At 35.1% G+C, this 25132-nt stretch overlaps 1 protein-coding gene across 1 annotated transcript in view; it reads left to right on the top strand.

The window, feature by feature from the left end:
* The window catches only part of Rnf145 (ring finger protein 145), a gene marked incomplete at its 5' end in the record, with an annotated part of 38149 nt that overhangs the window by 4161 nt on the left and 8856 nt on the right, over positions 1 to 25132 (top strand). Inside the window, 5 exon segments of the mRNA XM_013508847.1 lie at positions 1664 to 1772; positions 12119 to 12210; positions 17795 to 18030; positions 20632 to 20807; positions 24100 to 24240. Of these exon segments, the coding sequence (XP_013364301.1) occupies positions 1664 to 1772; positions 12119 to 12210; positions 17795 to 18030; positions 20632 to 20807; positions 24100 to 24240 (754 nt within the window).

The raw sequence follows: 25132 nt of genomic DNA, 5'->3' as shown, positions 1-25132 counted from the left end.
TGAGGGTAAAATATATTTGAATATACAGTTAGCTTGTAGCTGACTCTGCCAGCTCCATACCTAAAGATGCTATTTTAATCCAGGCCCCCATTTTCCTCTAGTACTGTCACATATTTAAGTAGTAAAAATTAATAGATCCACCAATGTTGTTTTAAGCAAGTCTATGTTAGTAATTTTTTTGGCCTTCATTATAAATTATATTAGGCTAATTTCATCACTGTCAACTTTATTTTGGATAACGCCACAGAGTGAATAGTGAGACTTACTGAAAACTCAGGTTTTGAGTAAGAGTGAAAAGAATTTTGGAGAGTGAAAGAGGCTGAGCTACCTTGTTAAGAGAGAAAGAATGGAGCATTTGAACTTGTTCAATATGAGAACATTGGCTCTGGGCATCGTGAGGTACAGAAGGCCCACTTAGAAATGAGGATGTGTTTGGTGATTGTTGTAGGAGCTTTATAACTATTCGTAACAGATATATGGGATGATACCAATATTCAAAGCAATAAAATAAATTCTTCGTGTCAGATTCTTTATAGAGAGAAAAGCAGTTGTTTAGGGACCAAATTTCTTTGTTCTTCAGCAAAAGTGAAAAGATGGTGGAGGAAGCATTAGAAGAGGAAATCTGTCACAGAGCCAAAGAATCATGGAGTTTTGAGGGGCTTTGCCTCAGCTGGTAAGGCTGAGTATGCTTAGTCAGTTTCCTCACCACAAGGACAAAAGACCAAACCCTGCAACCTAGAGGAGAGGTTTCTTGTGGCTCACATTGTAGAAGTTTCAGTCTTGCATAGTGAGCAGCGTTGTGGAAAGGTCTGGGTGGAGGAAAGCTGTCACCTCATAGTAGGTGAGAAGCAGAGTGCTGAGCGAGGATCCAGGGGAGAAGATACACCCTCTCTGGTAGCTTTGGAGTACATTTACGTACAAACCTTCACAGCAAGGGTAAGCAGGATGTGTTACATTTGACAAGTAGACTGTTTTTGACTTCCAAATTTCCTTAGAATAGAAGAGGAAAGAGGGGTTGTAGATTATGGGAAATGAAGGAAACAGATAGTTACAAAATAGAGGTATTGGGTACAGATAATTTGAAACATTTGTCAGTGGAATGAAAAGAATTAGAAGAAATCACTGAAGAGAAGTATCTGCTTTTTCCAAGATGAGGAAGAGCCCTGCACTTTCTGTGAAACAAAAGAACTGGTGTCAGCTGGAATGATTTGAAGATGTAGGAGAGAGGAAGTTCTGAAGTTAGAGAAACAAGATCTTGAAATCAAATGGAACAGGCAGCCATGGAGAGATCCAGTTCTTCCTCTGCCACTAGGAAGAGAGAGAGAGAGAGAGAGAGAGAGAGAGAGAGAGAGAGAGAATTGGCATAAAACAAGACGTTGTTGAGCAAAGGTAGATGATAAGAGGAGTCGTTATACCTTTGCGTCTGTTTGAGTACAGAGTCAGAAAATTACACAGAAAGTGTCAAATGCTAAAACATTCTTTAACAACAAAAAAATTCACAATTATATTACTGTGCTCCATGAACTTGGATAGTGATATAAAAAAACCTCAGAAGTTGAAGCCTTAAGTGGAAAATAACCTATTTCAAGCTCTTTCTGATATAATTAATTGGGAGGCTGAGTTAGAATTATATTTTGTTTATATCTCTTAATTTCTACTGCAGGTTATATCTTAAGTGTTGTGTTACTCACCTTGCCCAGGCAGCATCTGGTTCAGCTTTATTTATATTTTTTGACTGCCCTGCTCCTCTATGCTGGACATCAAATCTCCAGGTAAGTGCGACTGCACATTTGAAATGTGTGACTGAACTTAAAGTCTCTTTTGCCAGTAAAATGCTTTTCATAAACACTGTTAAGAAGCTAAGTCTTTGTAGGTGTACAAAACTCATTTTTATTTTGAGATACTTATATTTTAAGTAAATTTGGGGTTAGACTCAGATTTTATTTTATTTTTTTGCTTAAAAGGAAACTTAAAACTAACAAGCCTTAAGGTTGTGTTTAAAGATACTTTTGAACTTTTCTATATTGCCTGAGAAAAGAATTTCTAAAGACTGGCTAGAAGAGCATCTTAGTCTTAATTTTTATGGCCTTCATTACTTTCATCATTTTTAGAAAATCAAGTTCTGCCTAGATGTGGTGGGTGGTATAACACCCATAACCCCACCACGTGGGAGACCGGGTCAGGAGGATTGTGTTCAAGGTGACACCTGTCTTCTCAGTTCCTACCAGGTTGATGTGCTGTGTTCATAATGGTACCTGGAGGGTCTCTTACTTTTAACTCTTGCTGCTGTTCTTGCCCAGGGTGTGTCTTCTGACGTCCAGGTTACAAAATCAGGAGCTGCCAGAGTAGTGCTGCATTTCTTGTCTTTTCATGTTCAGCTCAAGTTGTGTTCCATTCAAGAGTAGAGACATTAACTTTTGTTGTTTTGTGTCACGTGTATATACCTCGGTTGGCTTCATGAAAATAGTTGAAGTCTTTCCTGTAGCATATCTCTACAGGAGATACTCGAGGAGTCTGAGGACCAATACTGACCCAGACAACTTGATGTCTTTCTCATCCAACATTGTTCACCCAAACCCATACACGGCATGTTCCTATAGCGTTGTCTGGACACCCCAAATCTCAGTTCAGGGTTAAGTAGGAAATACTTCCCTATCTTTATTCATTGTGAAAAATCAAATCTGTAAAGCATGTAAAGCGTTTGGGGTCCAGGTTTTGTAGTAACCATTTTACTATCCAGATGAGAGCCTACGCACCTGAGAGCCACTCTCACCTGGTTCTTGGATGCATGAATGGATGATTTGAAACATTGAAATTCCAGGTTACTTTCTCTCTGCTCTATAACTTTGGGTGTTGAGAAAGATAATCCTTGCTTACTTTCTTCACCTGTAAAATGTAAGATTCAGTAAGATGAGGCATGTATTTCTGAGCACAATTTCTGACATAGAGTAAGTGCTCAGTGAATTTTAACAGCATTGCTATGTTGTTTCTAATCACAACTATATTTTATGAGTATTTTATTGTGTCATTATTATTTAAAAATGATTTTTTAAATTGTAGAATCTTCTATGATGATAGCTTTTTAGGATTTTGAAGCTCAATCAAAATCTAAGTTAAAGGTAGAGCTCTTAAAACTATTGCGTTTTAGTTATTATAATTCTGGGTAAAAAACATGAACATGACTTTTTTTTAAGCTATGTGGTTTAGTAATGGCTGAAACCATGCACTTCTATAGAGGTTAGAATTCTGTTATGTGGGGGGAAAAGGGACTCAGAATAGCTTCAGAGGCTAAGAAAGAAGGCTTTTTCTGACCTTTCTTTTTGTAGCAATTGTTAACTTTCTAATTTTAGTTTATGGGAATGTTTGCTATTATTTTAAATATGTTTTCTTTATTAGAAAATTAAAACATTAATAAAAAGAATTTTAATAATGTAATGGGCCAGACTACTTCCTGCTCACATTTCATTTTGTTTTTTTTTTTTGTTTTTTTTTTTTTTCACATTTCATTTTGATCCTTATAATCCTTTGGATTTTTTTTGAGACAGGATTTCACTGTGTAGTTCAGGCTAGTCTTGAACTCACTATGTAGTCCAGGCTGGCCTTGAACTCAGTGGGATCCTTCTGTCTCAGCCTCTAGAGTGCTGTGATTACAAGCTAATCTTCTTGATGATTTGCTGCATTCTGTTTCCCAGTGTCTGATTGAGGACTTTTGTGTCTGTGTTCATTAGGGAGATTGGCCTACAGTTCTCTTCTTTGGTTGGATCTTCTCTGGTGTTGGTGTTGCTTCCAGGAATCATTTTGGGAGTATTGCTTCCCTTTCAGTTTCATTAGAGTTTGAGAAGTAGCACCATGAATCTTCTCTAAATTTCTCATAGAATTTAGCAGTGAATCCATCAGGGCCTGGACCTTTCTTTGTTGCTAGGTTTTTAATTATATCTTCAATTTCACTGACTGATACTGGTTTATTTAGAATCTTTATATATTCTTGATTCATTTTTGGTAATTTATATATATATAGAAATCTGTCCATGTATTCTTTGTTTTCCTCTTATTAGAATACAGGTTCTCAAAGTATGTGTTGATAATTTTCTGAATTTCTGGAGGAACTGTTGGAATTTTACCCTTTTCATTCCTAATTCCGAGGATCTGAGTCTTTCTTTTCCTTTTTTTGATAAGGTTGGGTCAAGTTTTATTTAATCTTTCAAAGAACCAACTCTTTGATTCATTGATTCTTCGTATTTTTTTTTAGTCTCCATTGCATTAATTTCTGCTTTGATCTTTATAATTTTCTTCTCTTGTTCAAGCTTTTGGCTTGATTTTCTCTTCTTTTTCTAAAAGCTTGAGATTCACCATTAAGTTGTTTATTTGTGCTTGTTCGCTTTTTCTGATATGGGAATTTCCTGCTATAAATTTCCCTGGTAAGACTGCTTTCATTGTATCCCACAAGTTCTGGCATATTAGCATTATCATTTAATTGTAGAAACTGTCTAATTTCTTTAATTTCATCTGTGACCCATTGCTTATTTGGGAGGGCACTATTTAATTTCCATGTGTTTATGAAGTTGTGGTATCTTTATTTACAGTTTCATTGCAGTGTGGTCTGTTAATATGTGTGGGGTAATTTGACTTTCTTTGCATTTACTTAAGCATGTTGTATGAGCTAAGTATGTGGTTTGTTTTGGAGAACATCACATGTGTAGCTGAGAAAAATGTGTATTCTGATTTGTGGGGTAGAACTCTCTAGACATCTACTAAGTCTGTTCATTCAAAAATATGGTTCATTTCAGATATTTCTTTGTTGACTTATTTTTTTTTTGTATAGTTGATCTATCTGTGACAATGGGGTATTGAGGTCCTGTGTTACAATTGTAGTAGTGCTTGCTTCATTTTTTATGTCTGTTAATATTTATGTAAGTTGTCAATATTATGTAAGCATTTATGATCATTACCTCTTCCTCTTATATTGTTCCCTTTACAAGATTGTTATGGCCTTCTTTGTCTCTCTTAATCAGTGTTGGCTTAAAGTTCACTTTGTCTGTAAATAGAATAGCTACCCCTGCTTTTTTTGAGTTTCTGTTGCATGGAGTATTATTTTCCATCCTTTGACTTTCAATCTGTGAATTTCTTTTTGAATTAAGTGTGTTTCTTGTATGCAGTGTGTTGTTGGATCTTGCTTCTTGATCCCTTCTGCCAGTCTGTTATTCTGATTGGTGAATTGAGGCCATTAACATTGATGGTTGTAACTGATACGTACTGACTTACCTTGTCATGTTATTTTCTTGTTGTCGGTCTCTTTTTTCCCCTCTCTGTTTAATTGCTTGCCTTGAGTGGTGGATTCATTCTGTTGGGGCTCATGGAATTATAGTCCTTGTACCTCTCTCTAGAATGTCCTTCAGAACATTTTGGAGACCTGGTTTCATGTCATGAATTTCTTCACGTATTCTTGACCATGAAAATCTCTTATTTGCCCATCAGTTTTGAAAGATAGTTTTGCAGGATACATAAATATGGGTTGGAGGTCATTTTCCTTTAGGGCTTGAAATACTTCACTCCAAGCTCTCCTTAACTTGAGGATTTGTGTTAAGAAGTATGCAGTGATTTGGATGGGCTTTCCTTTGTAGGTGATTTGTTTCTTTTCTCTAACAGCTTTTAATACTCTGTTCTTTTGTTGAATTTCTGGAATCTTTACTATTATATTCTTTGGTGTATATTTCTTTTGATTATGGCTAATTGGAGTTGTAAATGCCTCACTTACCTTATGTCAAATTCGTTTTCCCTGCTTGGGAAGTTTTGTGCCATTACTTCTGTGAATAGGTTTTTTTTTTATGTCATTTGCACTGTCTGCTGCTTTTTCGTTGGCTCTATCAATCTTGTGTTACTCTTCTTTGCATCATGTAGCAGCTGCTGGTTGATTTCTCATGGTCTCTTGCTTTTTTAAAAGAAATCTTTCTTTTCGTGATCACTAACCACAATTCTATCTTCTATATCTGAAATTCTGTTTGTCCTCCCATTGGCTCATTCTGCTGCATATACTCTCAGTGGAATTTTTAACCTCCTGGATATCTGTTTGAATCTCTTTCATGGATTCCATTTCTTTCCTAAGTCGGGTATTCATGTTTCCATCATTTTCTTCTTCTGTATTTTTTAATCTGTATCTCCTGTAGAGTCACTAAGCGTGTCTTTCTCTATGGTCACCATCTCTGTAGTTATCTGATAAAGTATTTCTAATTTGGTTTTTTTTTTTTAGAGCCTAGTTCATTTGCTTTTGTTACTTCCACTGTTACCACTTCAGAGAGTCCAGGTTTCAAGGTGTTCCACCTCATTGCTTCTTGAGTTTGCCTTTGGTGAGCTGGAAGTCTGTGGTTGCATCTTATTTAAGTGTCTTTCTCGTTTTCTGTTGTTTGTTTAATTCTTAGGTTGCCGCTTATAAATTGCTTATGGCAAGGAGCTTTATTGCTAGTATGTAGAACCCTTAGGAAACTATTTTTCATAGATGTCGTCCAGGTATAGCTGGCTTTTGGGCTTTGAGTCTGTTGCAGGATCCTACCTCTTCTGTTTATTGGCGATGAGAAGTTGCTGCCTACTTGGCCCAGCTCCTGGTTGTTTGGCACTGACATTAGTATTGTTTATGACCCTTAGGCAGTCTCAGTCTTGGTATGCCAGGAAGAACAACAGGTTAGAGCCCACTTCCCTCCTTCTTCTCTTCCTCACTTTGCTATATTCCAGTGTCTGGACACCAGATCTTGGGGAAGCTCTTTCTCTGCTGCTTACCACTCCGTCATCTTCCTGGAAGTTAATCCTTTGGAATTTACAAATGAAAATCCTGAAGTGGGCAAGCTTCTGGGGACAGTCCCAGACTCTGAGTCCAGGTTTTCTTAATAGTTTACTTATTAGAGACCCAGCATAATCAGTGGAAAGAAAATTAGTGAGAGTTTCACTTTTACTTCACTAAGTGACTTCTTTGAAACTTGGGAAGTTTGTTTTGGTATTAAATAAATGAATTTCATGATATGGCATATTTTAGTGGTTTTCGTAAATATAACTTACACTGATGGTACTTTCTCATGGATGCTATTCTTGAGCTATTCATGACATGTCACTTTTAATAAATATTTTGAACATGACACATGGATGTTAAGATTGAAATTTTTAGTTAAAGGGTTCAAATTTCATAAGGCAGCTTTAAAACTGACTTTCTTTCTTTCTTTTTTTTTTTTTAAAAAAAAAACTTCATTTAGCCAGTCTGAGTTTTATCTTTTATAACTAGTCTTTTCATTTTGGTAAGAATCAAATTGACCACTGTCTGGTGAAAACTTGCATAATTCACAGCTGTAGATAAGGAGTTTCTCTGTGTCTAACCTGTTAGCATGTTGGACTTGCTTGTTCTTTGTCTGTGGAGGCTGCCTTGGGTCTCTAACCACTGCTTGACAGTAGTTCTAGCAGTTGTGACAATCAAAAAATGTTCCTCGACATTGCCACATACTGTGTTGCAGAACAAAACTCCTTAGTTGAGAATGACTGCTATAAAGGGATTGGTTTTTTGTTGTTTTTGAGTTTTTCTTTCTGTCTCACTATGTAGTCTAGGCTGGCCTTGAAGTCACTGTGTAGCCCAATCTAGCCTCAAACTCATGGCAATCCTCCTGCCTCAACCTCCAGAGTTCTGGTATTATGGGCATACTCCACCATGCCCGGCCTTAAGGAATTGTTAAAATGAATTTTGTCATTTATGTACTAAACTTTTAAAGTTTGACAGAAGTGAAATTGACCTGTGTTTCATGTTTTCTTCCATCGAACATATGAAATCCAAGTGTTAAATGTCAGGAAGGGGCAGAAAGAAACTGGAGGGAGGCCCCAAACAATTTCAATAAACCTTGACTAGAATGAGTAATTAATTGCTAGGATAGTGCTGAGTGTATATAGTAGGTGTGTATGTACAGTATGTGCTTGAATACAGGTATTTGAACATTTCAGTTTCTGAGATCTCTTACACTGAGTGGTGCTTTTTTGTTTGCCCATATTGCGAAAAACAAACATAAAGGGCTCCCTACTTTGTTATGTATGAAAGAAGAATAAATTTCTTTGGAATTAACATCTTTTGAAAGCCAGAATATACAGATTGTTCCTAGCTTGTCCAGTCAGGTTGCTTAAAAAACTGTTAGGTAAAAGTCTTTCATCAGTTAGGGAGTAGTAAGCTCGTAGGTTTTTTGTTGTTTATTTTTATAACTTATATGCCTCTTTTTAGTAAGAATTTTTCTAATTGCAAGCTATCCTTGAGGCCTTTTTCATGCATCCTTCACATTGCTTATGCCCCCAAACAGTTCCAATTAAAAGAGAAGACACTATCCCAGAGGACTAGAGAACATTTTCAAAGTGTCTGGCTTATTATTGCTTAGGGTTGATCGTTGACATTCTATAGATTGCAAGAATGAAAAAAGCAGGAAAAAGTTCTATTCAGTTACAAACAGAATGGCAAGAATTCTGACTTCTGATCAACTTAATACATTTTATTATTTAAATCTTCTAAATTGAAAATTTGTTAGGTTCCCCTTGAGCAGCTCATCTGATACTTAAAACATGATATAAAATGTTCATTAAAATTAGAATTTATGGCTCTTGCCTTCAACTAATAGTTAACTTAAAATAACTCACAAAATTTTGAATAACTCCTATGGATCCTTCTTGTCAGTTTATTGTATTTTCTTCTTTATTTAATCTTGTAAGTGACTCTTCCTGTTGGGAGGGTTTAGGTAGCCAAAAATTGTCATTGCTGAATAAGATGTGCTGAAGTTGTACATAAATTAGACATAGACGTCTTTATGACATTGATCATAATTTCACTTCTCTACAGTTTAGCATGCAGTCCCCAGAGTATTCTTTTAGAAGAGATAGTACCATAGTGGCTGCATGGCATACTAGTTAGTTTTGCCCTTGCCAGTAAGACTGCCCTCTGGAAGCTCAGCTCAACTGGCCCAGAAGGTCTGCTGGTTTTCTGGGCTTGGCTGGTTTTAGTAATGTATGACTTACAGGCAAGGAGGATTCTGAAGGGACTGTCTTGAGCAAAAAAGGGGAATTGAGAAAAGGGAAAGAGCCTAGGTGGTACCTAGGGAAGATTTAATTTCTACAGCAGGTTAATTAACATATGGGATCAGTTGGGTTGGAAGGGGAAATTTGCAGCACTGGGAGAGAACCATTTTTAGGTTCTCAGAGGAGGACAAAGGAAGAGCTAGTGGGAAGAAATTGCTTCACATCAGGGAATAGTGGTTGTGGCCTAAAGGTTGATTACTTGGTATACTGGAATGTAAACCTCCCTTAGTGTCATGTAGTTGTAGCATGTCACAAAATAATGAATATACAGAAAGTGAAAAAGAATTAAAAAGAAAATGATGATGAAATGGATTAGAAAAAAGGAGTCTTAAAAAATAAAGGAATGGAAAATAAGGTTTAATAAAAGGAAATATGTACATTAAGACCCTTTATAATCTTACAAAATAGAATAAGTAAAATAAATGATATTTAAAATAACAGAACTAGCTAAATGAAAATAACCTAGCAGTTTAAAAAAATAGAAATGAAGAGAATAATAGATGAAAGTTTTAATTAGGGCTATGAACTGAATAATAAGAATTTTAAAAAACTTTGTAATCATCACAGCACTTTTTGCAGTTATCATTAAATAGTTACACATTTAAGTCTCAGTTCTTTCTGTTTGTGAGCTTTACCATAGCAGGATCCGTATCTTAGCTACTGTACTATCAACAGGGTCTAGCAGAGTACTAGCAACATATTCTATACACACTAATTTCTTTGAATTAAAAAAAAAACTACAGAGCATTTTAATTTTCCTTAGTTTTGTTGGTTTTGTTCTGTAATTTAAGGTAAGAAACTCTTAAAAATAAAAAAGAAGATTTAAAAAAATAGATCAACTAAAGCTGTGCAATAATGCAGAATAATGAAAGTCTCACCAGGAAGCAATTCTGTAGTGTGGAATTTGCTGAGTTACATTATGAAGCATCAACAGTGTGACAGAATGAAAGGGGACAGCAAACATGACAGGGAACCTGTGCTACTCAGTCCTCAGTAAGAAAGCTGCTGGGACAGAGACCCTTATGGGCACCTTTTGGCTTTCCCCTCGGGGTTAATACTCTTGTGCTGATATACCTTTCTAATTGATGCAAAATTCACATAATATAAAATTAAACAGTTTAAAGTAGCATGTAGTACTTTCATGTAATTCCTTTATCTAATTCTAAAACATTTCAGTTACCCCAAAATAAAACCCAGTACCCATTAAGTAGTTACCTCTACTCCCTCTGTCCCTAACCCCTGGGAACCTCCAGGCTACTGAATTGTGGGTTTTGCTTGGTCGCCTTTCAACTGGAGCGAAGTATATTCCATGAAGAACTTACTGATCTTTAGAGGTTTAGGTAGTATTGAGACTTAGTTTTCTTTCTTTTAAATATATATTTATTTCTTTAATAGCATTTCAAAGACTGTGTAACTATTAATAATATTTACATACATATTTTAAACTTCATAATTCATTTAATTAGCATTCTATTTTAGAAGTGTATGAAATATAATTACTTTGGTGGTTACCTATAATGATCAGAATTTATGTGTTATTTGCAAATATAGCATTTATACTTCCTTACATTAAAACCAGGTTACTCAGCCACAGTGTGATTGACATTTTAGATGAGATAATTCTTTGGGGAACTATCCCATGTATTGTACGATGTGTAATAGCATCCTTAGCTTTTAACACCCCTTGAGTGCTGGTAGCACCCTTCCCTCAGTTCCGGCAACTGGAAATGTTAGTAGACATTGCACAATGTCCCTTTGGGGCACACTTGCCCCTGGTTGATAAACATTCCTGAGAGTCTGACTTTTCTTGTGTTAGAAAGAGACTATGAAAACATTGTATGCTAAAAGCAGTCATTATAGAGTGATAGAAGAGAATTGCTAGATTCCCTGTGGAGCTTAGTTGGTCATCCCCAAACTGTTCCTGTTCTTTAGAAAAAATTAATTTTACTTTTAAAGTTAGAATTCTTAGCAGTACTTTGCTGCTTGCTTATGTAAGGGTCGTTCTTTGTTTTGCTATGCTATGCTAAAGGAATGCAGCTTGATTGCCTAACAGGAAATAATTTCACGGAAAAAGTAAATACACAGTTTGAGTTAGTTCAGAAATACTTGAAACATTCAAATTATTTTAAAGTACGATGAATAAAGCATTCAGCAGTTAAAGAAGAGGATTTTTAAAGACATATTTCCCTTTGATTAAAAAAGAACTTAAGGCAAGTGTCTTCCAGTAATATTACTTAACTTACTTACTGTAAAGATTTCTTTTTGTGATTCCTGTGTATATATTCTCAGTGTAAAAGGCTCTTACCTTACTACTTAAAGGTTTCTATTTTTCAGTGTCCACACATTAAATATTCCTTGAAAAGTAGTACTTTGTGTGTGTGACCTAATATTTGTTTCAAAATAAATATTTAGCCTATTTGAATATTATAATTCTCATCATAGGTTACCTGTAGATTTAAAGTAATAATATTTAAGGATTGTTATGCTATGGACAATTTTCTCATTAGATTGAGTTTTGTCGGTATCTAATAAAACGTAACTGGAAACGAACTTTGGGGATGATAATTAAGCAAGCTAAAAGAGGGGAAAGTTTAATGTATATTTTCAGGTAAGTAGTAGGTTTGAGAAATGAGGTCCTAACTAGCTTTTTTCTAGGTATAAAATAATGAATAAGGGGCTGGGGATTTAGCTCAGCGGCACAGCGCCTGCCTGGCAAGCGCAAGGTCATGAGTTTGGTTCCTGGTACTGGAAAAAAAAAACAAAAACAAACAAACAAAATGAATAAGGCTATGGAAAGCAAGAAAATTCCACAAAGTGGAACTATGGCAGCCTTGTCTGCATTGTAAATTTCAGTTGCAATAAATTATGTGTGTTTCTAGTATATGGAAGACATGGAGACCATATTTGTATAATTCTTTATAAATGTTTCCTTAGATGCAGAAAGAAAAGCTACTAACACACGTTTTATGAGAATGATGTGATTGAACTGCTCCTTTTTTCCATCCAATACATTCTTAGCATTTTTGTTCTTTAGGGACTATGTTAGGAGTGAACTGGAGTCTGCCTATGAAGGACCAATGTATTTGGAGCCTCTTTCCATGAATCGGTTTACCACAGCCTTAATAGGTATGTATTGTTAAAGAATTAATAGTATTGCCAGGGATATAGCTCAGTGGCATAAGTGCCTGCCTAGCAAGCGCAAGGTCCTGAGTTCGATTCCTGGTACCCACCCCCCAAAAAAAGAATTAAAAGTATGAGTTGGAAACAACCATTCTTCATACTTTATAATAAAATTGGTAATATTCACGTAAATAAAAATTCATAATTGTTATGACATCTCTTTCCAGATACACCTGTCATTTAATGTTATAATTTCTTAGTCTTTTTTTCCTTGTGCATAGGTGTTTAGTTTATATATTTATAATTATACACAGCCCATAATTACTAATTTTTTTTAAAGGCTATTTTAAGTATTTGGGAAGATTAATTTTTAAACAGAGGTAACTGTTACTTTGAAATATTAAAACAGTATGTACTATTTTAAATTTGATTATTGTTTTTGAAAGTCGTCACCCTGCTGTCAAAAAAATTGCAGAAACATCAAGAACTTGAAATGTTATGGAAACAAATAGCAGAATGTTAAAAACAGAAATGTTGACAGGCCTAAAAACAATACAAATAAAATCTGAAGTGACCTGCAGACCCCTACCATGCCAAACTGCAAAAAAAAGAAATGAGAGAAAACATATTATTCTTTAACTTACGTGAAAGATTAAAAAGTTTAATATTGGAAGCTGGGTGTGGTGGCTCATGCCTGTCATCCCAGCACTTGGGAGGCTGAGGCAGGAGGATCGTTGTTGCGAGTTTGAGACCAAGCCTGGGCTACAAAGTGAGCTCAAGGCCAGCATGGACTGCATAGCGAGACCCTGTCTCAAAAAATACAGAAAAAAAAAAAAAGTTTAATATTGGAGATTAAAGGAAGATTTCTGGAGAAATGGCTGTATTCTGAAGTACTTCCCCAGCCCTGTGAGGGTGGAGCATTCAGCACTGGACCTGGAGAGTCACATGTCTTCTGAGGAGCAGGAGGGTGCTACGGACTGACTGTGGCCTGCCAGGTGCAGAGCTGCACTGCCTTGGCCTCACCACATGGGGCTGTTCCAGATTAAGGTGTGCCATGCCCACACACCCAGTTTCTACTTACACAGAAAGGGGCACAGAACATTGTTCACCTTTTAGTATAGATTGAATGAATATATGGTATATGAAAACATTTGGGATATTTTCAAAGTGTATTAATTTTATTTGTTTCTTTTCAGCCTTTGAAGGGAGGCTGCTAGAAAATTTTAAATTATAATATGATTCAGTTTTAATTTGATGTGAAAGGCAAGTGATAAGCTGGCTGCCTGTAGAATTTTTGACTATGAAGTGAAAATGCCTTGTCAAGTTTTCCTGCATCTTCTGATTTGTGGAAACAAAGGATGAGTTTGATAAAGATAAAGGTTACACGAAGCTGTGGGATTTTCTTAGTCTGTTTAGATGGACCCTTTGAGGAATGAGGCGACCCAAACAGCATTAGAACTTTCATATTCCCAGGAACTGGAAACAGAGCCAACAATAGCTGGTGGAGCGTGCATACCATCGCCAAGTGTGCTGCAAGGGAGAGATACATAGTGGTGAGAGCAGTCTCAGAGGATCTCATGAAAGTGCCTAGGAGAAAGGAGATGAATCAGTTTTAAGTATTTCAAGTCCAGAGAGCACCAGAAACACATCATTATGAAAACAGCCAACTAGGAACTTTCCTGTACCCTTCTCCTCATTCCCTGCCTGCTCCAGTCATGGGCGAATCGGGGATGAGAGAAAGATGTGCTAGGTTGAAAAGAGGAAGAAGGTAACCACAGCCATCCCACCTTTTGTCCAGATTTCAAGTTTCTCCTCTGTAGTCCTGTAGGGAGAGGGGCCCAAAGTCCAGTAAGAGAGATGTCTCAATTTTAAATCAGTTCCACAGTTTTGGTTACTATTAAATAGAGACTGAAGCTTAAACCAGAGTAGAAGTTATGAGGCTTGTTTTAGGTTTCGTCGAGGGGCAGAAGAACCAGCAATCTCCACAAAGTAGATGTCAGGACAGCAAGACACAAAATGTTACTTATGACTGTATGTTATGAGTTGGTATATGTAATAATGGTAACATTTACTTAGCTAGAAAGTTTATAAAGTTTTGTCATGGATGCCCCTTAATACAAGCCTGAGAGATTTTTCCTTATGTTCTGCCTATCAGTGACTTATGGTCACCTGTTCACTTAATTAAGTGTTCTGATAATAACAAAATGAAACTATATTTATGAACGGTTAAATAGCACCTTTCTTCTGACTTTTATTTAAGGTAATTTTCTATTTCTTCCACTTTATAATAAACTTATTGAAAAACAAAGTATTTGAATATTTCATGATTTCTTAAGATTGCAGATTTTTTGGAGATATTTCTAATAGTAGAACTTTGAAATCCAAGGAGTACTTTGTGACTTGGATTTATTCAGAATTACTAGTTGAATCAGGCACATGAAAGGACAACTTTTTTGGAGCAACAAGGAAGATTCCACTGGAAAGATGACTCCTTCCTTTTCTCACCTAAACAATATGACTAGTCTTCTCTCAACAAGAATATGTCATGAGTCATGTTCTTCTATGAAAGAAGATAAAGAAGCTGAGGAGGCCACAGCTGAGCGCTGCATACACTGGTGTAGACTGATGGGAGTTTCAGGGTTGGGGAGTTTACATCGTGCTCCCTAAGGACATGTAATTGTACCCCTGCATATAAGAAAGAAAATATGCCAGGATTAAAATTTCTAATCAGTTTTACTACTAAAGCTTTTTTTGTTTTGTTTTGTTTTTTTTTCCGGTACCAGGAATCGAACTCACGACCTTGTGTTTGCCAGGCAGGTCCTGTGCTGCTGAGCTAAATCCCCAGCCCCCTAAAGCATTTTTTTCAAGCCCTTTTTTTTTAGATTCAGTTTTTAAATTTTTAATCAAAGAAGTATGCTTATTTTTAGTCATTAAAAACTACTGCAATTTTATGATGAAAATTGGCCATCTGCTGCATCACCCATCCACACTTCTTTGTGTCATTCCCTAGAGGTCTCTACGTCCAGCTCATAATTTCTTTCTTCCTGTTTTTTCTTTCCTTTCTAGAATTCCTGTTAATTGAATTTTGATCTCTTACATTGAGCCCCTAATTTTCTTACTGTTGATGTATTGTATTTTCCTTCTTTTGAGCTGTTTCTGTTATTTTTGTGTTTTTTTAAGGGAATGTGTTTTGTTTTACTTTTTGAGATTTCCCTACTTTATCTTCCAACCCTTTTGTTGTATGTTAATTTCATTTTATATTTTTTATATCTCAGAGCTTGTTTTCACTGCATGCTTCATTATGGCAATCTTGATTTTCTTAGATATTATTTATCTTTTTTTTTAAGAGCAGGAAATATTTACTGGGGGAAAGAAAGCTTCTAAGACAGATAGAAAGGGCCCCAAGTGGGTGTCCCTGTTTATCTTTTTGAAACTTTTTTTTGCTACTTACATTCGCTCCCTTTGCTCAGATCTTTTTCTGTTTCTTTGTTTTGGTGTTTGTATTTCATGAGAGAGCAGTGTTTCTGAAGCCTGACTTAGAATCACTTGGATATATTTAAAAATACGTACTGATGTCTAGGCTATATCTGAGAGTGATTAAATCATAAGTTTTCTTAAATGCCTAGAGGTTCTTAATCATTTGTATTAAAGGGAGTTACTAAATTGTTACTGGGATAATAACAACTTTCAGGGTTTACCGACCTGTGTGTTCCCTGGTGGCTCGTCAGTTAAAGACTGGCTGTTTGCGGGCAGGACCAGAGTATCAGTCTTTGTATGTCTTTTGACTTGGACTGGCCAACTTCAGAAAAGGTTCTTTCCTGTAGGCAGGCTGGTGGCAGTGCCTGGAACACTGCTGAGAACTGAGTGATAAACTTAACAGCAGTGCTTTGGGGACTGGGAGAGCCCGACCTGTGAGATGCGTGCTCATCTCCTGTTCCTGGTTGGGCACCTCACCTCTGCCAGGGCCCGGGAACCTGTTTCACTGTCTGTAGTGAGTGAACTTCTGAGAGTGTGCTGAAGAGTGATGGCGCTAAAACCGCAGGGGGGGGCTCCTGTCTCTTGTTTTCATCTTCTAAAATATTGTTGAAATATCTTTTTTGGTGGGGTGGCCTCTTTTCCTGTTTACTTTTAGTATTTCTCTTTTCTGTACACTTAATATTGTTCACATTCTTTAAATATTAATTCTTTAAAGGCAAAAGTTAATGCTTTGTGGGAGAAAATACTGTACATTTTATAGTAGGTTGTTATCAATGTTTAGCATGTGTAAACGGTTGCCAGTTTTGTATTTTTCTTATTGTGGGCCTAGTTTTTGTTTTATATTTTTTTTGGTATCAGGAATTGAACTCAGGACCTTGCGCTTGCCAGGCAGGCACTTATACCACTGAGCTATACCCCCGAACCCCCTAGTTTTTTTGTTTTTTTTTGTGTGTGTATGTGTATTTTTCTAACAGTTGCATGAATGGAGCACAAATACAAATCCCCAAGTTATATTTTGCTTTTCACCGGCAAGGAGGAAGAAGATTTGACTAAATGACTGTTAATCTGGAAGATAACATGTTTAAGAATCTCCAAGAAATTCCGTACAAAAGAAAAGTCATTAAAATGGAACAGGGTGGCTTTGTCATCAGAGTAGATCCTTAGAAAAAAATAGGAAGTTCCTTCATAAACCCAAAGACAATATATGAAAGATTTTAGAGTACAGAGTAAACATTTCTATATAATCATATGCATAGAATAACTCTGAAAACATAGTAAGTAGTGAATAGTTAACTATTGAGCACTTACCACATTTCAGACAGCATTAAAGCTTTATACTTACTATTTCATTTAATGGATACAGTATGCGTAGTGCTATTTGGGTGGTGGTATTGAAGATTGAGGATTTATTTTTCTCTGTATTTCTAATTTTCTACAGTTTTTTTGTATAGTTCTCTGTGAGAAGACTTTGAACTACACCATTTTAACTTTGATGATTAAGTTACTGAGAGTTATACATGGTCTCTAAAAGTAAAGATAGGAAAAACCACAGTATAAGTCATCTTGTTGTAGTGTGGTCTTGAACAGGTAATTGTATCTCTTAGAATTTATGCTTCTGCCTGATGTGCAGAACAGTTAAATGTTGAGTACCTTTGGAAAAGGAGCTATATTTGAAGTGTACTAACTGAATTACTGTAAAATTCATTCAGACATTTAAAAAGAGGTTTCTTCATTTTATATATGCCATCAGAAATATGATAAAGACCAGTGGAGATTTGGGCTGCATTTTTCAAATTGGCCCTGAGGAATTAGTATTTAGAATTCACAGTAAATGTGAGTATGCAACTATGGTCAGATGAAATTAAAATATGATTTAAAACACCTAAGAGGGGGCTGGGGATTTAGCTCAGTGGCACAGAGCCTGCCTGGCAAGCGCAAGGTTGGGAGTTCGATTCCCAGTACCGCAACAAAACAAAACAAAAAAACAAAAAATAAAAAACCTAAGAAACCTTAGACCTCTTCAGTAGCTGTTTTTTCATCCTTATGACCAGTATTTTTTATTTTTGTGGTTACCAGGTGCTCAAAATTAAAAGCATTCTTTTCCTCATTTTAGGTCAGTTGGTGGTGTGTACTTTATGCTCGTGTGTCATGAAAACGAAGCAGATTTGGCTCTTTTCAGCTCACATGCTTCCTCTGCTAGCACGACTCTGCCTTGTTCCTCTGGAAACTATTGTTATCATCAACAAATTTGCTATGATTTTTACTGGATTGGAAGTTCTCTATTTTCTTGGGTCTAATCTTTTAGTACCTTATAACCTTGCTAAGTCTGCGTATAGAGAATTGGTTCAGGTAAGACCAGGTGGATAACATTCCACATTAATGTTAACTGTTCAGTTTATTTTCATTTCACAATCTTAGTTTTGGTAACATGCTTTTTTACACTTTCAAAACAGCAGCTATTTTTAGCCCAATTAGGAGCACCCAAGCTTCGTTCTTACAAAGTTCTGTCAAGAACGCTACTGTAAAATGCTACTGTAAAGTGAACTGAGTCTCTGGGAGCAGACTTTTGGGTTCATACCCTGAGGCTGCTGTTTACCAGCTTCATAACCTTGGGATAATCACTTATCCTCACTTTGTGTGGAGCGAAGCTAATAATAACAGTACTTTAACAGTACTTTTCTTCATCAGGTGGCTGTGAGATTTAAATGAGTTCAGTGCCCAGCAGATGCTGTTCAGCATGTGTTAGCTATTGTAATGAAGACAAAAATAGTGAAGTACCGAATACCTAATGATCAAATCCTGATTGTTCCGTTTGTAGTCCTCCTGTGGCTACAGTTTCTTCCCTTCATTTACTTAATTTATTTAAATTGAAAAATAGTTGTGGGTTGTATTAGTTAGGAATTTTTGTAAGAGCCTGAAATGACAACAAAACATGCTTCTTGCAGTAGTCTTTCTCCCATTTTTAGCCTTTGCTGTGAGACAAATCACTCTCAAATACAAACAGTAGACATTTGGGAGATTAATGTTTCTATTTCATTTGTTAAGGTTCAGTGTTTAAGATAGATCCTTAAACCTGATATCAGTGTAAAAAGAGGATGTTAACATGGTTATTCTCTTCTACCTTTTCACTGTATGTGTGTGACCTTATGGTATAGGAATCTCTCAGACTGACCAAACCAGTACTACTGAGAGAAGTGTTCTCTTGTGGCCCCTGGGCAGATCACCTAGAAAAAAATTCCATAATTAAGCTCTGGGCCTTAGCTAGATTCTACCTTTTTTCTTCATCTTAATAATTATCAAGGACAGTTTCCCAGAAGTAAATCTTTCAAAGAAGAGATCATTCCATGCCCTTGGTGTAGAAATCTTTCATGACAAAGGGCTGTACATAGTTATTTTCAGAGCAAGAATAACAAATTTAACTTTGTTGAATTTTATTTTGTGGAGCTAGCCTTGTTCGTAGTATTTAATGAATCTTGAATATTAAATATTTAATTTCCATAAGGCAAAGTCTTCATTTTTAATGTTGTATTTATTCCCTTGGTTGCCATATGATTCATGGATCATGAGGCACAGCAGTGGGAAATAAATTATAGATTGTGAAATTTGTTCCTTGGGAAAAATTGGATAAGCAAGAAATGTAAACTGTTAGGCTTTTTACTGATTTGTGCCTTGAATGGAAAATAGGAAACCTACTTTCTACCTCTCAGTAATCAGTTTGCCTTTAGTAGTAATAATATACTGTAGCTAGTTAGCAAGTTGTTTAAAATTTTTCTTTTTTTCTTTTTTTGAGCAAGAGTCCGACTGTGTAGTCCAACCTGACATTGAACTCACTGTGTAATCCAGACTGCTCTGAAATGCATGGAAATTCTCTGCTTTAGCTTCTTGGGTGCTGGGATTATAGGCATGTGCCACCATACCTGGCTAAAAAATATTTTCTAGTTGGGAAAATGAGAAATTAAGCCTTAGAAAAAACATTTGTTTTACTGTTGAAAAAATTTTAAACTTAAACCAATCTGCAAATCAGTGTATTTGAACTTAATACTCATAAATCTCTGTAGATTATCAGAACATCCTTGTATCACATTGAGAAATTCCAGCAAGACCAGATGGCTGCTGTATTAGGATTTTTAGGCTGCCTGGCAGAATTGTACTGGGTTCCCAGGGTCTGGGCCCTGGCTTAGTAAAAAATTAAGTCTAAAAACTTAATTACAGCTATGCTCTTAGATTGAATGAGATTCTGGGAATTGATTTTTGTTACTCATTTTTATAAGAGATTGTCTTATAAACTGGAAAACCAGTTTATAGAGTTATAATAGGTTAGTATTTTTTAAATATGTACCTTTTTCTTGAGTGTTAGTGTGCTTGGCAAACTAAATTGTAAACTGTTGCTTGATGAATATACAGTAGGAGCATGGGGAATTAATTTGTCTAGGGGGAAAAGAATTATCTTTGCAATAGAGTAAATGTCTCCACTGCACAGACAGAACTATGCCTTCCATTGAACTACCTCTTACCTCTGACTTACTCCTGAAGAAACCCTGAAAAATTACTTTTATATTTCCCTTTTTCCTGGTTTCTTAATCAGTACTGTATCATTTATGCTAATCTTGATCATTCTAATTGGACAAGAGTGTTTATCTCCTCTCTTCAAACTACCTGTGAGGTAATTTTGTTGTGAACATGATCTTACTTTGACCTCATTCCTGAGCTGTTGGGGCAGTTTGCTGTCACCATAGCAGCCCCTTTTGAATCTTAATGTCAAAATCACTAAATTTTAAAAGCAAATTCCTGTGTGTAGAACTAACTTTAAAGGAATTTTGCTGAAAGGATCTTGCAAACAAAAGAAAAGCTATTTTTTTATCACAGTACTTTAAACACATTTGAGTGTTTGTTTAAAAGTATCCATTGAAGGTGATACAGGATGTCTTCCTGTCTTGTTTTCTTATCCAGGTAGTGGAGGTATATGGCCTTCTAGCCTTGGGGATGTCCTTGTGGAACCAGCTGGTAGTCCCTGTTCTATTCATGGTATTCTGGCTCGTCTTATTTGCTCTTCAGATTTATTCCTACTTCAGTACTCGAGATCAGCCAGCATCACGTGAGAGGCTTCTGTTCCTTTTTCTCACAAGGTAATTAATTAGAGCCTGTGATATTTATATCTGTGACCACAGGAAGAGGAAATTTTGATGTAAGTGTAATTAAGTTTGAAGATTATTTCTATAAGTCATATTATATGACTTCATATTTAATTGTAAGATTTTCATTCACTGGGTACCCTAGTCTGGCAGTGTAGGAAAACACTAAAAGAAAAATGCTGATTATATTTGGGTGTCCTGGAAGCAAAGTTCAGCATAAGATTTATGGGGAAGTATGTAATGAAGTGTTTTAAGTATTTTTTCAATTTTGAATTTCTGCATCAGAGAAGAAGACTCTTTTTAAAAAATAACTATTGTTTATTGAGTATTCAATATATGTCACATTATTAAGCACTTTGCCTCACATTTAACCCAGCAACCCTGAAAGGCAAGTACTTTCATTGTCAGTATCATTTTATATTTGAGGAAACTACCAAGAGTAATTTGCCCAGGCAAGTAGACTCAAGCCCCATCCAAGTTAAGACTGTGACTTTTCTATACATTTTACTGTGTCCTCATTTAATGTTTTGCTTCAGTACTGGGGTACAAATAATTGGTGAACTGGATATATCATAATACTTTAATGTTTTACTCAAGAAAATTCTGGGACTTGGTTTTTAAGACTTAGTTTAGATTGTTTTGTGTGTGTCTTTTGTCATTTGAGTCTGTTTCTCACCCTAATATCTTCAGTGTGAGCTTTTGCTAGATCCACATGTGTTTTTCTTTGCAGTCTAAGTTTGAACCGCAGGCCCTCAGAATCTAGCATATTGGTATACAGTTCATCTTGGTTCCTTGCTTTATTGTCACTTAAAAGACAAGAATGAAGACCTGTCTTCCTGGAAATAAATAAAAAGCGATACAAATTTTGCGTTGTAGCTAACAGAGCCATTGCTTTTCAGCCATTTGGTCCTCTGCGGGACTGTGTACCTAGTGGTGTAGAGAATGAGAAATACAAGACAAATGTTTAGCCCTAAATTAGCATGTTATTTGTTAAGGTTGAAAACATTAACACAAATCTTAAGTCAATAAATCGATCAAATGTGTTGGTAATACCTATTTTAACAAGTAATAGTCAGGTTTTGTGTTTTGTGAAAATAAATTATCTTTAGTTTTTGTAAGTCCTTGTGGAAAAATGTAGTAAGTTTATGTCACTGTCAGACATATTTGATGAATTCATTATTAAATAAGTTTAGTATGTATTTTTATATAAATATTATTGAGGTTTTGTGCAGAAATTTTAAATGATCCACAAAGTCAAATTAAAGAGATAAAATTAAAATTAAATTAAGTTTAATTAAAACAAAATGATATTAAAGAGATAAAATTCTGTTGTTAGTAACTACAGTGTGGGGCTGCAGTTGATTGAGATTTAAACTGTATTGTTATAACACAGTCAGATTCAAAATGTAGCGCAGAGTATAATAGGCTCAACAGGTCACTAAACTCGATAAATTTGAACTTATTTGCAAAGAAAATAATAGTGAGATTTTAGATACCTTGCCAAAATGACTTTTTATGGTATTTCTCCACATAGCTAGGATAAATTACCTTTTCTCAAGATGAGAATGGTTTGATTTGAGAAGTTTGAGAAGTTTCCCATATTACTGGTTCTTTTGTTAATTTAATTTGTCTCTGTAAGAGTTTGATGACTTTCTTGATGCTTTTGTGTGTCAGGTTATATTTTTATGTGTTTTGTTGTCAAAAACAACTGATTTACAAAAAGAGGCTTGGAAGTTTACCAAAATACCCTGACTAAACACACAAAACAACAGAAAAGCACATGCAGGCACCTGAAAAACAAAATGATTTTTTTTTTTCACAGACAAAATAGAAACTAAAATCAATAAATACATCTTTCATTGAAGAGTGTGGGGAAGAAAAGCTGTAATAAACTTCCTCAGATCTTTCACTTCCCCCTTTTGAATTCTTTAGTATGCTTTCTTTGTACCAAATTCTTCGATTAAGTGAGAGAAAAATGAATGTACTCCTCTTGGATATATAATTAAATCATACAGCTTGAATGTAAACAATTGCTGTAAGTATGGAGATGACTACAGAAATACAGTGAACCCTTAGTGAGCTGTTTAGACTTTTTTCAGTGAGAATGAAATAAAATCTTAGTATTTTCAGTCACGATTCTCATTCTTAATGACTTAAGTGTTTAGTGATTTCTGTCAGAACAATGTCAAGCATTTTAGAAATACAGATTTTGTAAGAATGTCATTAAATTATTTATTCCTTTAGCTATCAACTCTCATAACATATTGCTATGATATGTTATTGTGGCTCCTGAAAGAAAAATTAGGTTTTTTTCTTTATCACTAATACACTACATGGGTCTATATAAAATTAGACATTTTCATATAAAAAATAACCTATAAATAATTTTATAGGGAAAGATACACAGAAGCATGATACTATATAGTACATTTCAGGCATTGATTTGTTTGCTATGACAGGCGTTGGTTTGCTTGAATGAATTCCTCATGTATATAAATGAAATTCTAAGTTATGATATAAATGCAAAGTCCAACTGATTAGTCCATTGTAGTTCCAATTTACTTATACCCATAAGTTAATTTTTAATATGTTCAATGAAAGTATTTCTAAGCTTTAGTGGGTCTTACAGTTACTTTATAAGTGGTATTGCAGTAAAATTGTTAGTAAAATTTGATACTAAAATTATTTTATAGTGGTGTTGGGCATGTTTGTAAAGTAACCCTTTAAAATTTTATTTATCTAAACCTAAATTAAAATTGAAGTACCAGTACTATGTTTGATACTTCTGTAGTTGGAGGATTGTGTGTGTGTCACGCTTCATACAAGTCAGGTAAAATAATGAATTTTAACAAGTAACCATATTAGCAGTACAGTCTGAACAATTCCAGTAGCCGTCATTTCTCAGAAAGAACAATGGACAGCAGTATAAGATTCTTTTGAGTACTTACCAGCATTTTAACTATTTTTTAAGGTTTGAACAACACTTTAAACTCTGATTTTTACTATATTTAGAGATGATAGATGATTATGAAACACTTACAGACCTTGTTTAAAATATGGTGCTCTATGTACTGGATATCTGCTGAAGAGGTAGAAAAAATGTAGTTTTGAATAATAATGTGATTTAAATTATTTTGGAGTGATTGGTTGATTTTATCCCAGCTTCTGGTTTAAGATGATTTAATGAGGATGTAAACAAGTTTGGTGGTTATTGAGAGGCTTTACATGCTTTCATTCCAAATAGAAGATTTAGTCTGATAATATTAATTCCCCCACTTTCTTCCAGTATTGCTGAATGCTGCAGCACTCCTTACTCTCTTTTGGGCTTGGTCTTCACGGTTTCTTTTGTTGCCTTGGGTGTACTGACCCTGTGCAAGTTTTACTTGCAGGGTTATAGAGCTTTCATGAATGACCCTGCCATGAATAGGTAAGTTCTTTATTTGAATATATTTAGTAATTTAAATCCTACTAATATCTTGAAAAGTAGCCCAGTGAATTTCTTTCATTCATGAATTTTAAGAGGAAATGGAATTTTGAGGGTTTTTTTAAGTGGTTACATTTGGATTAAAAGGCTATGAAAAGATAATTGCTCATATGAAGATGTTGTATTTTATTGTGATAGATACTGGATACTTTTCCTTTTCTATATTTCTTTAAGAGATTTTTGAAAAGCTTTTTGCCATTGGAAGTTTAAGTATAGCTCTGTTAAAAATCTGATTTCTCTGTTAGATATGTTTTGTTTAGTTTTTTGGGTATAATTTAACAAATTTGAATACTACTTCAGTTTCAAAGGATGCACTAATGAGAATGCAGAACAGTTAGTCTTTTGTTTTTAATCACTAAGATTCTACAACTCTTTATATTTCTGTTACCTTCTTGTAGGAATTTAATGATTTCATTTATATAACTTTACACAACCATTTTTTAAAACCCTTCATTTATTTAACCTCTTCTTAAAATCTTTAGTTCGTAATCTTCCTGCTTATTCCAGCAACAACTAAAACGGAAAAATGGGCAGAGTGGTGGAAAAAAGACAAATAATTCATATAAAAGTACAGCAGTTGTATCATATATAAGTTACAAAATGCAAAGTGACAGCTCCATCCCCTACATCTCATTTCATTTCCCCCGAGGCAGCAACTTTAGATAGTTATTTTAAATTTTGATAGAGAAAAGTATATTTATGTATATTGGGGTTTTCTGGGTTCATTTTCATATACTATGTGTACTTTATTTTGCTATATAGTATATTTTACAGGGCGTTTTCTTACATCAACACATAACACATCTCATTCTTTTTTTTTTTTTTTTTGGTTTTT

Source organism: Chinchilla lanigera, unplaced genomic scaffold, assembly GCF_000276665.1.
Source record: "Chinchilla lanigera isolate Chin_1 unplaced genomic scaffold, ChiLan1.0 scaffold00007, whole genome shotgun sequence".
Lineage (NCBI taxonomy): Eukaryota > Metazoa > Chordata > Mammalia > Rodentia > Chinchillidae > Chinchilla > Chinchilla lanigera.
The sequence above is the reverse complement of the archived record's forward strand: the minus strand, read 5'-3'. Positions and strand labels throughout refer to the sequence as shown.